General features: G+C 46.1%; 1 protein-coding gene across 1 annotated transcript in view; it reads left to right on the top strand.

The window, feature by feature from the left end:
- Tcerg1l (transcription elongation regulator 1 like) overlaps positions 1-12,367 on the top strand; it is a 180,600-nt gene extending 168,233 nt beyond the window's left edge. The window contains exons 13-15 of the mRNA XM_005351432.2: positions 3,021-3,110; positions 7,425-7,543; positions 11,493-12,367. Coding sequence (XP_005351489.2) covers positions 3,021-3,110; positions 7,425-7,543; positions 11,493-11,649 — 366 coding nt within the window. The 3' untranslated portion in view covers positions 11,650-12,367. The remainder of the gene's footprint in view (positions 1-3,020; positions 3,111-7,424; positions 7,544-11,492) is intronic.
- Positions 12,368-12,775: the final 408 nt, after the last annotated feature.

The raw sequence follows: 12,775 nt of genomic DNA, 5'->3' as shown, positions 1-12,775 counted from the left end.
TTCATCCAGATACCAGGTGACCATCACCAGAGGCTGCAACTCTGGAGCTGAGACCCATGTGAACTCATGGGACCTGTCAGCATGGTCATGGGTGAGATGACTGGGTTGGTTTATCACTTAACTCATAGCCAAAATACAAGTTTCTTTTTTTCTTTTTTCTTTTTTGCCTCCCTCGTGGATGACAGACTCCCCTGAGAAGCTTTATACATGCATTTTTTTTTTTTTTTTTGGTTTTTCGAGACAGGGTTTCTCTGTAGCTTTGGTGCCTGTCCCGGAACTAGCTCTTGTAGACCAGGCTGGCCTCGAACTCCCAGAGATCCGCCTGCCTCTGCCTCCTGAGTGCTGGGATTAAAGGCGTGTGTCACCACCGCCCTGTTTATACATGTATTTTTATACATCCTTCTAACACCTCTAAATCTCCTAAAATCTAGACACCCTGTCACAGTTGGGTATATGACACTCGATATCCATCCTCAGCCCTCCCTGAAGGAACCTTCACAGGTGGTTCCCACAGTAGAATGAGCCCATCTGGCTGAGCTGGGTGAGTCTGGCCACAGCTCTGTCCATCACTGCTCCAGATCCTCCTGTGGAAGTCACTCCCCCAGCCACTCTGTCCCTGTTCCCCATGACATCAACATTGTACCACATGTTTAGTCATGGAGAAAAGTCCTGTGTAGACTTGGGTCACTTCACCAGTGAAAGGGTTAGTGGGCTAGACAGAAAGAATGCTGATTATTAAGGACAGAATTGTTGATGGAGAAGATCTCTCTGGCATGATGCACAAGCATACATGTGTTGGTTGAAGCGGGTCCTCACTCAGGATTAGTCCTTTGTGCCTCTGTAACTGCTGTCCTTACAGGAGCACAGTTTACCTTGGCTTGGGGTTTCAGGGGGATTTCTTCCACTCTAGTGGAACCAGGGGTCCTGTTCAAAAGCCTCAAATGGTTCCTGCCATTCAAAGACCTCCCATGGTGACCTACTTCCTCCAACTAGCTGCTATCTCTGGAAGCTTCCACAGCCTCCATAAATGGCTCTGTGAACTGGGTAACACATGCTCAAAACACAGAAACCAAAACAACATGAATGGATTTAACTTTTGGGGAGTTTTTCCTCCCTTTCCTGCCCAGGATCCTACCCCTACCAGATCTCTATGGTTTCTCCAAGTGTGAGCCAGACCTGGTCTTTCTCATCCCATGGTCCTCAGGATAACATTGAGGCTGTAGCCATGTCATAGTCTCCTGCATGAGTCACTGTGCCTGTACTTGTCTCCAGCCTTCCAGAAGTTCTTTCACCCCCCAACCTCATCCAGTCCCTTGAATTCCCACCTTCTCATTAACTCATGAGTGTTGCCCTTCGCAACCATGTACAGCTGACCCTAGAGCATCTTCCTAGCTTCCTTCCTCAGCCTAAATGAGTATTTGTGCTTCAGAATGGTCCTTGGGAGCCTCTTAGTTCCCTCATCTGTGTTACTCAAGACCAGGGCCTTTCAGATACCAGGGCCTTGATTTATTTTCTCTACATTCTCAGTACACAGCGTGGGGCCAAGGCAGAGTCAATATTAAGTCGATGTTTTTAAATGAACAAATTATTTTTAAATGACTTAAACATTCCCTTGTTTATCAGCCGAGAGTTTGGAGGCAAGAGCTGCTCGGCGTTGGTGTACCGATGCCCAGGTGTTGGCTTCTATTTCTGTTCTCCGATTAAGAAAACCAGGACTTTTGAGAAGTCGGCTGATTGAAACGCTAAGACACGCAGTGCACAGAGGAGGCTGGAGCCTTGGGAAAAGCCAGCAAATGAACTAATGCCTTCAAGGCAGGATAGGAGCATGGCAGATATCTGTGGCACAACCATAGAGCTCTCGGTAGCTGGAGTTGAAGTAGCTGAACAGCAATAAAAATAAGGCAGCACAGGACCGTGACTGAGAAGAGGAACCACACACCCAGGTGTCTTTCCAGCTATAGAGAAAGGCTGAATAATAAGATACCAGAGGGATAGAGGGATATCCCACCTGAAGGATTCCAAATCACCCATAGAGGCAGAGTATGACCCCCTACATGCATGGCATACTGTTCCTGCCAAGGTGTAGTATGCAAAGTGCCAAAAAGTGACCTACCTGTCCAGGGGACCCTAGGCCCACACCTCAGCCTGAGGCCCGGGTCCCATCAGTAGTGAGTCACAGGGATTGTGTAGACACATTGGCTCTGTGATCATCCCCCAACCTGAAGGAGTTCTTGAGAAGGCCAGAGCACTGTGTCTTCCCAGGACCAATCAGAAACAAGGAGAGTCTGGGAAATGACCGAATGTAGGGGAACTCAGCAGGCACGAGACTCATTGTGCCACGAAACACTAGGACAGAAAAAAAAAATCAAGATAGCCAAAGAAATCCACATGATCTGGGGGCTTTTGTTTAAAATGGCCATCTAGTTTTTACAGTGCTACGCCAAGCTCACTGATAGATTTCAGTGATAAAGGGCACTTGGACAGAGGTATAGGGACTTCCTGTAATAGTCTCCACATTTTCTATAAATCTGAAAACTACTGTAAAAAAAAAAAAAACAAAACCCAAAACAAGCAACCTTACTTTTAAAATAGAGAGAGAACAGCTAAATGTAAATTTTGAAAGATTACATGAAATTTCACCAAGACCAGTCTGTTTGTAGACCTTCCTACACGGCTGCAGCCTGCAGGGCTCTGAAAACTCCCAGGAGCCTCCTCTCACCATTCAAGACATGACTGAAATGCCTCGTGCTCGTCCTGCAGGAACCCACGCTTGTGGATCAGAGAAGGCTTCTGGAAGATACCAGAAGTTGTGTCGGACATCTGGAAATTAAATTTTCTAATGTTTTTTATATTGATTTTCATAGTATGTTGGATATGTCCCCCACTCTTACCCAACACACCTCTCCGAATCCATTGTACCTTAATGCTGCTTTTTTTTTTTTTGAACCATTGATCATTTCAGCGTACTCCAGGCTCAGTATTGGATGCTAACAGCAGCTCTATCGAATATCTTTCTCCAGGTGTCAGCATTTTCTACTTGGGAGAAAGAACTGCATAAAATTGTCTTTGACCCACGATATCTCCTGCTAAACTCGGAGGAACGCAAGCAGGTAATGCTGGGGCGAGGTGAGATGGGGACTGGAAACGGAGTTGAGAGGCTGCTCGGTTCTCTACCAGTCTGAGGGCTTGGGAGTGTCGCCGTGTGGACAGAGGAGGCTCAGGCCTGGAGCTGTTCTGCCTGGTTGTGACTCCTGCAGAGAATGGCTGAGTCTAAGATGCAAGTGCAAACCCTGGATCATTCCAAATGACTGTACTCAGTGTGTCAACACTACCACCTGCTTAAGGTGTTATATTGTTACCGGGAAACCAGGAGAGGCCAGGGAACAGAGTCAATGAAAGGAGAAGGTAGCGTTCCAGAAAACAGGTTCCAGAAAATGTCGAGGTTGACCTGGAGTGGACACTACCAGGCTCTTTACAAGAATGACTTGCCAGAGGTCTGCTCAGGCTTCTTGGTGAAGAACTTCACAGAGCCAACTCTGCCTTTCCAGATTCTATAGACAGAGGAATGACAGGGAGCCAGGGAGGGGCTGAGGGCACTGCACCTTAGCTAAGGCTGTGAGGCAGAATGGAGGGAGGAACTGTAAAGACAGAGAGCTATACCTGTAGTCTCAGACCTGCCCAGACTCCTCATGAGACCCTCCCACCCCCGTGTATATTCCCACACAATGCAACTGCAGAAGGAGGAGCTTCAGTGTTAACAGAAAGGAGGGTCATTGCCAAGGATCTCCAGGAACCCAGTGATGTGTGAGCTCACAGATTCTTATCACGACCCGGACAAGTCATTGATATACAACTTTATAGTCAGTTTGTCAGTGGCTACAAGCAGACACTGAGATGGTTTAAATGATGCCCCCAGGTGCTCTCAGCTAGCCTGGGACCCTGAGTTCCTCCTGCTGCACAACTAGCAACTCTTCCTCCAACAGGTTGGGTAGGGGGTCCTGAACTGGGCAGCTAGAATCTCCACCTTTGTTCTTTCAGCAACTTGAGATAGATTCTTTTCACAGAGTTTTTGCTTTTTCCAGAAAAACTTTCAAGTATGGAAGGACACTAAGCCCCACAATCTAGTAAGCTGAGTTTTGGCTACATGTGTTTTCTCCTATAGCTAAAGAAAACTTGAGATTTTAATAATTGATACTATTTCACCATTTTGTTGCATTATTAAAAAGCAAAAAATTCAATTGCACTTTGTAGGAGAGAAAGCTCATCTACACTGTAAGATGCCGTGAGATCCCGAGGCAGCCTTGTCCGTATGTGAAGAGCCATTGCAAACAGCTAATGTGTCAAGCCTGCCTATAAACATATAGGCTGTGCTTTTACAAAGAGCCATTTTGTTTGTGTGCGTGTGTCGGGGGGGGGGTGGCTTTGCTTTCTTGTTGGTGTGTGTCTAGTTGCTTTCTGCATGCCATTTATACTTTTTAGAGGCTAGCATCATTTCAGAAGAAGCTAAAGAAATATAAGCCCTGTTGAGTTCGAGGCTCTCCGATAATTTCAGTTTGACCCCTAAGTGACATCCGATGGGAGGTCTAGGAGAGCAAGCACCCAGGCAGGAAGGAATTGGTTCGTAGACAGGATGTCAATAGCCATCATCCACTGCCTGGTGTCTAAGGGCAGAGCATTCTATATCAGATCAGCCCAGGAAGTTAGAGACTGGGCTTCCATAGACCCTGGTCAGAAAGAGCAGATGAGAGGGCTGTCACATTTGTCCCTGCTTTGGGAGTCAACACTTGCCTAGGCATGGCTTCTGCATCTTGAATCATCTTATACCAAGAGTCCATTGTTTAGCCAAAAATTTCAGAAATCCCTGTGAAATCGCCAAGGAAGATGTCAGCACTGTCTTAATGTGCTGTAATGGGAAGGAAGCCAGCCTTCTGGTCTTCATGCTCCGGGCCCTCCAGAGAACATCCTGGTCTAATGCTCGTGTCGCTATTGCGATGGTACAATCAGTGGCCTAGCAACCGCCTGTGAAGAAGGAGCAGAGTCTGGGCCTCTCTGAGAAAGCATAGTCTAGATTACAAATGGATTGGAGAACGAGCATCAAATGGAATACACACAGCCCTCCCGTGGCAATGTTTTCACAGGGGAAAGCTAAGGCTCCTGGTGTGAAGTTACCAGGGCTGCAAAGGAGATGGAGTGAGCCTAAACAGAGAACCAGGCCAGGGGAGTGCTAATCAGTCCGGTTTCTATGGTAACAAGAAGTGTTTCATTTTATTACACCAGAGCCTACAGAAAACGCGATAACGGCCAGTGCTCTCTTTTAAAAAGTCGTGCTCCAATTTGGGTAAAACTGGTGTAATTTGTTAGCGGGGAAATATATCTGCTATGTCGAGTTATGGCAGCTTAAATAAAGCAACAGAGGAAAAGGAGAGAGAAAGGGGAATCATTTGATTAGGTGGATAAATGGTTCTAGGCAGGGAGGTGTGTGGGCATTTCTCCTATGTTCCTGCTCCACCTTTCTGCCCACGTTTAAAATGAATAGAGCAAAACTTGGCTGATGATGGAGCCACGTGTTTTTATTTGGATAATGGCCCTGCATTTGCTTCTCCTATCTATTTAGATTAGAGGTCTGCTGGAGAGCACACTTCACTGTTTGCCTTGAAGGTAAAATAAGCCAATTGTAGTCTTACTTAAATGTGTATGCACACAGTCAAAATTGAAGTTGCACTCCGTGAATATTTCACCTCTGTGCTGCCGAGTCCTCTGGAGGCAAGCAGTAGTTCCCATATAACATCCTGTAGAAAGGGTCCCTAGTCAAGAGGGGCTCTGAGCCAGGGGCATGGTTACAAGTGGCATCAGGAAGCTAAGGCAGGAGCATCAAGGGAGTTCCAGGCCACCCAGGGCAGCAGAGTAAGACCCTGTTTCCCACTCTTAAAATATAAGAAACAAAACAGACAGGTATGAAACAGTAAGATAACATCAGGATAGGCAGTGATGGGCTTAAGGTACCATCTTTTCCCTTCCCCCTCCCTTATCTGACAGGGATGCTGGGGACCAGTGGACACCTTAGATTTACATGGATTGATATGGTCTGTACTGGTGAAATTGCAAGTGAATTTTTATTGATAGTTTTATTTGATAGTTTGATTATTTGATAGTTTACATAAATATTTAAATGATCTTCAGTTTAATTTCTAGTGTTCTGGATGCTTGGGTAGCATTATGATTAGAACAGCTTTGTCCTTCCTAATCCTTAACTTGATGTTCATTCTGCAAGCAATAATTTTTCTAATGTTAGAGTAATGCATAGTCTCCTTCTGACAAAAAGGAGCATTGGGGCTGTGTCTGTAACTCGGTTGATGGAATGCTTGCCTGCCCAGCATGCATGACATCCTGGGTTGCATCCCCAGCAGTGCATATGCCAGACAGGGGCTGTGGCATACACCTGCAATCCTAGCATTCAGAAGGTGGAAGCAACAGGATCAGAAGCTCATAACAAGTTCAAAGTCAGGCTGGAGTACACGAGATCCTGTCTCAAAAAAGGGAAACAGGCAGACAAGCAACAATAATGAAAGAACAGTCTATGGGAAGTAGCAAAGAGAAGGTTTATAATCTTAGGCAGCACCTGATTCCCAAGAGAAAACAGTACAGCACTATTTTCACAACAGTGCTTTGGAGGGTTGAATGGATTTGCACACCAGACAGTATTCTTATGCTCTAGACTGGGGGCAAGGTTTGCTGTTTGGTTATTCAAAATACACTTTTGGTCAGGTAACTTCCTTGGTAATTTCTATGCTGATGGTTGGTGCAGTCTAGACATCTCTTGACAACCTTGAGAAAGGGCCCTGGTGGACCCTGAGTCTTCTTCATCCCCCAAAGTCCCACATGTAGAAGTAAGGTTTCCTGGAGACTTGAGCATGTGACTCAGAGATGCCAGAGTTTTTATGTTTACAAATTTGTGTCATTTTCAGAGATTCCATGGCCAATCGCAGAACCACAGGAAGGGGGTATAGAAGCTTAAGAGTCATGTAAATGCTTTGATGATGATATGAATGTTGGTAGGTTATGTGTCCTGCAAACATCAAAGTACACAATGAGGAGGGGATGCAGATGAAGGGTTCCTAGCTTCTGGAACATGACAGAGCTGTCCAAATCTGTTCCAGGACTCCTGATTGATAGTTGGCCCAGAAGAATTGGCTGTGAGGAAGAAGCACACTCACTGGACCTTGTGGGAACTGGGGTTTGTTCCTTGGAGTCCACAGTCTTGTGGACAGTATTATAATACTGGAGTTTCCATTATAGATCTTAGAGCTAGGATAAAGAACCACTTTCCTCAGATGCTGGACTTTTGTCCTGGTTGAGGATATAGGAATTTATTTCTCACATTCAATTTTATGATGGTTTTCTTCCATGCATGTATGTGTTTTAAGATATTTGAACAGTTCGTCAAGACAAGAATAAAAGAAGAATACAAGGAAAGGAAAAGTAAATTGCTGCTAGCCAAAGAAGAATTCAAGAAACTTCTAGAAGAATCTAAAGTATCACCCAGGTATGGAAAGAGACATACACCAATTGTTTTCTGGGGTCAGAAATGTGACATTATTGCAGAACTTACTTCATTACATCTAATATTTAAAAAACATTGAAACGTTTACTCTAAAGACCTGTTCACAACAGAACATTTGGGAAGCTGGCACTTCTCAGTCTGGCAGACACTGTGATTTCCTGGGAAATCCCCCATAGTCTTTGTACTTCTGCTGTAGACTTCCAAAGGTCAGTGGCCCCTGAAAGACCCTCAGAGAGGACCCTTTTCTCCGATGAAGACCCCAGAACCAGGACACTCCGAGACCAGGCCACAAGATGCAATTAGCAAGAGGTTTATTGAGTAAACACAGGTACCTGCAGGGGGTCCGAGTCCAGACCACAGGATGCAATTAGCAAGAGGTTTATTGAGTAAACACAGGTACCTGCGGGTGGCAAAGTCTTTCTGAGGACTTGCGCGCCTCCCAACTGGAGGGCGGGTTTTTTATAGGGAAGAGCAAAAAGCAAGTTTACAGAAGCAAAAGCGTGGTTATCGGAATGAGGCGGGGGGGGGGGCATGACTGTTCCTATCTTATAGATATCCTGTTTTGCAGTCAACCTGCTTTGTTGATGTCCTATCTTATTGACATCCTGCCTTGCAGTCTTCCTATCTCATAGACATCCTGCTCTCTCAAGCACATGGGATGTTCTTACGAGAGCAGGCTGGCTGCTGATCCGGAGAAGTTTTTTTTAAAGCAAACAGGACGTTCCCCCGGGAGCATGCTAGCTGCGGGTTTTGAGGAGGGGGTCTGTAGGGTCTTTCAGCCCCCACTCTGTGATCCGGTCTCTGTCTCTGTCCTGTCTCTGTCTCTTCAGTGGTATGGTATAGAAGTGAGCAGGGCTACACCTGACTTACAACATGGGGCCCAAACTCCAGTCCTCAGGCCTGGTTAGTCGGCACTCTTAACTACAGAGGCATCTCTCCAGCCTATATGTTTTTATTTCAATGGTAACTAGCAATGTTATATTTGAAGTGAATATTAGTTGTTCTTTTCTGCGAAGACATGGGCATTCATAGTATGGTCTGTAATGTGTTTGGTCCATAATTGAGTTCACAGTTAATACTGACTGCACATTGCTCCCCAAATCATTCTGCCTATCCAGAGGATAGAGCTGAATGCAGCTGGAACCTCAGGGGATGCCAAGGAAATCCAAATGTATGCCTAGTCATCTGTAAGGGTGGTTTCCAGTCAAAGAGCCTCTAGTACTGGGTCAGGTTCTGGCCTGGCTTATCTACCCAGGAGTGGTCATGAGAGGGAGGCAGGCACAGAAGTGGTTTGGAATCTCCTTCTGGAACCTTTATTTAAGTTCCAGCCTGACCAGACTCGGGGATAAGGAGCTAGACATTCATGTGTTTTTATGGTCTCGTCTGGATGAAGGTAACTATACTGACCTGGAAAAGTGACGGAGGGGATAGCATGAAATCTTGCTGTGTGGCCCTTACTCCCTGAGCAGCCCAAGGCACTCAACAGTGCTAGCTGTCACCTCGTTTTGCTGTTGAAGGCTTTAGTTGATATTCTCTGCCCCTCATTGATAGGTGCTAGTGTCAATCCTGGAACCTCACAATGTGTCCTGAAGATAGAGGGGACATAGGGTGTACATACTGGAGAAAGATCTCACATACAACTCACACATACACACCCACTGCACACATTATACACACACCTCACATGTCACATACACCACAAACACACACATACCGTACCCCACAACACGCACATATACACATAGCACACTCATCATGTACCATCCATCTTACAATACCACCCACACAACTCTCCACACATACATATATCCATCCCATATACCCCACCACACACATCACACACACACACAAAGCCCACAACAAATGTATACACACAACACATCTAATCACCTCCTCATTACACACAAACATACACCATATACCTCATTACATAAACACCACACAATACATTCCCAACACATCATACAGACACACACACACACACAGAACATGAGTAAGAGAAATCAAATGGGCTTAATCTCTTATTTAAATACTAGAGTTCCTGTTCAGCAGTGCTTAGGTAAATGTTGCTGTGTATTTAAGGGATACAGCGTGACTTGTGGGAAACACACAGACAGTAAAATACTTACTACAGTAGAATATATTTGAATATTTTAATGTACACTGGGCATATATTACTTTCATAATTAGAAAGCTGTTTATAACCTTTGAAGAAGCCAAATCTGCTTCTAGGATGTCCCTTTTCTCTTCCTTCACAGCCATCTTGTTCTCCTAAGAGGTAGATATGTCAGTCTTGGTTGGGGTGGGCTTAGCTCATTCTCTTTTGGGTGTTTTCAGCAGTAGCTGCTCTGGCCTCTAATGCTCTTGGCTACTTACTGTTCATGCCGACTCTGATGGTCTGTCTCAAGTCCCTCCTGAGAACCTGCGGGACCAGAGCAGCAAGAGGCCAATCTCACGTACTTGGATAGCTTAGTGTACATTCCTCCCTGACCAGATATACCTGTGGGGGCACAGGGAAGGCTGGTGCCAACTTGTTGTGGCCACAGGTTCATGGCCATCACTCTGATGACCTTCTGAACTCCCCAGAACCAGCAGAAAGCCAGCACCACCCCTCAACATAGCTGAGATACAGCTGTCATTCTCCTCCCCTTCCATGACGTTTCTCTTCAGAGATGCCGCAAAGGTGGTCTGGGTGGGAGCATCATGGGCTGTCAAGCTGGAAGAGGCCTTAACAAAAGGGGGAGGCTAGCACAGCTGTTACCCGACTAGAGGAAGAAGCAGGGATGTGAGAATGGAGGGGGATGAGGAAGTGAAGAAGAGGGAAGCCAGAGAAAGACACTTTCCGTTCAGAGAACCCATTAAGCAAGTGCTTCCCACGGGCAGAGCAGGGAACTAGCAGCTGGGTGAGGACAGAAAGCGGAAAATGCAGATCCAAGTCCTAGGACCGTTCTTTTAACAGCCATACCCATGTGCTCTTGTGATTTGTGTGTAAAGGACTAAAAGCTGCAATAATTTAACACAATAATCACACGTGTGGAGGAAAATGTAAACTTCTCTATAAAGACAATTGAGCAAGAAAACAATGGTTTCCTGAACAAAGAGTGATTTTCTGTGCACACTGAGTGCTTACAGTCAACCATCCTCCATGGTGAGGACTCTGGGTGATAGACACAGAATAACTGTGACCGGGCGGAGGGCTGGTTAACTAATGCCAGATCCTGGGCTCTTGACCAGTCTGAATCTGCCACTCCTGGAAGCTCCATGTTGGAGCTGGGCAGGTTGGGACCCCAGCCTCTCCAGGTTCCGGTGTAGCTCTGAAGACCTTAAGTTTCCATGGCTGGTAGATCTGTCTGCACTGATCAGGTAGGAATGGCCTCTGCCGTTTCAGAGGATCCCTGGTCTGGAGACAGGATGTTAGCTGCACCGAGAACCAAACACTTCCTACCTGCTGGCCGTGGTTTGATACTCAGTGTCAGCCGAGAGTAGAGAGCCAAGCAGATAACAGTGTCTCTACCCCAGTGCAGGAAGGTCCAGTTACATTCCATGTTAAGGGACCCAAAAGAGTGTTTCATCACTCTCTGGGTCTCTAGAGGACACTAGCTTCGCAAAAAAGACCAGGGCTCCTAAGAAAGAATGGGTACCAACTAGGAGAATGGGGGATGGGGAGGCCTTGTTACACAGTACCAATATGTGTGATGTCCTATAGCAGGAGGAAGCCCACTGAGAGCACAGAGCCGAGGCATGCATGACTGCACCAGCATTAGAGATAGGGTTCCTGAAGCCAGAGATACAAGCATGCGTCAAATGAGGACCCAGCCCCTCTCAGCCTGTTAGCCTGCAGAAGTCCTGTCCCAGGGAGCTTGTTTGTCCTGTTGAGGGAAAACAGGCCTCCTTTTCTGGGAAGAAGTCTCAGAAATCCTTTATCTTTCAGGACCACATTTAAAGAGTTTGCCGAGAAGTACGGCCGGGATCAGAGGTTTCGGCTTGTTCAGAAGCGGAAGGATCAGGAGCACTTTTTCAACCAGTTCATACTTGTTCTAAAGAAACGGGACAAGGAAAACAGACTCAGGCTCCGGAAAATGAGATGAGTCTGCACAACGCAATATGACAACGGGCAGCTGAGTGTGCGCATGAGGAGAGAGACAGGAGGTGGCGGTGGCCGGCTGCTCTGCACAGCCCAGACGGCCAGGGTGCCGGATGTTCTCAGAGAATTACTGTTTCATATTGAAGCTCCCTCTTTTGTACATTGTTCCCAGTTCGATGCATTTCTAACTGCCATGAGATGTCGAGTCCTTAAGTGTTTTAATTATGCAAATTACTTGTAATATACACAAATTATAAACCCACTGCAGGTTTGTGGCAAGGAAGAAGCAGGAAATGTTCATCATCATCTCGAGGTGCTGCTTCCACACAGAAGGACTGTCTAGAACTTCCCCGAGAGTTTTGTGAGTCACCCCCTTTGTGCAGGCCTCCCGTGGTGTTCCTAGATCAAGGCCCCTTGTTTCCTGAGTAGTAGAAATGGGTCCCCTTATTCATCACAGTGACAACCAGATATTTGACACCCTTGTGGATCGTGATCATCTGCAGGTGGCTAAGTGTGACTGGCTTCTCTGAAAGTGTGTCCTGGCCAGCGGAAAAGGGAGCCACGCTGGCTCTCAGAGGTCCTTCTTAAAAGGAATTATTTTGTACAAAATCATCATATTACTATTTGAGTTATTTTTATTGTATGCCCAGAGTTTGCATGAGATTTTTCTCATCATCTTTGTATAAGATTTTAAAGTTTTTTTTAATCAATAAATATTTTAAACCAGCATGTTTTCTGGCTGAGGCTCCCATGACCATCTTAGCTTGCAAAAATGTGTCAACCACAGACTTTGGGATTCGAAAGATTCCAGAGGGAAGAAGTGTATGTCGTGCTGTGTTGGGATACTGAAACTGACTCTGACCCTAATTCTCTTATACCTGCCTGTATAGACCCTGGTTCTCCTATATCTGCCTGAATAGACCCTGATTCCCTTATATCTACCTGGATAGACTCCGATTCTCTTATACTTGCCTGGACAGACTGACTCCCTACACCTGTCTGGGACAGACTGACTCTCTACACCTAATTGGGACAGACCCTGACCCCCAACACCTGCTTCGACAGACTGACTCCCTATACCTGCCTGCTGCTATGGATTGGAACAAGCCCTGGTAAAATCTTAGCAGACT

Source organism: Microtus ochrogaster, chromosome 8 (genome assembly GCF_000317375.1).
Source record: "Microtus ochrogaster isolate Prairie Vole_2 chromosome 8, MicOch1.0, whole genome shotgun sequence".
Classification (NCBI taxonomy): domain Eukaryota; kingdom Metazoa; phylum Chordata; class Mammalia; order Rodentia; family Cricetidae; genus Microtus; species Microtus ochrogaster.
The sequence above is the reverse complement of the archived record's forward strand: the minus strand, read 5'-3'. Positions and strand labels throughout refer to the sequence as shown.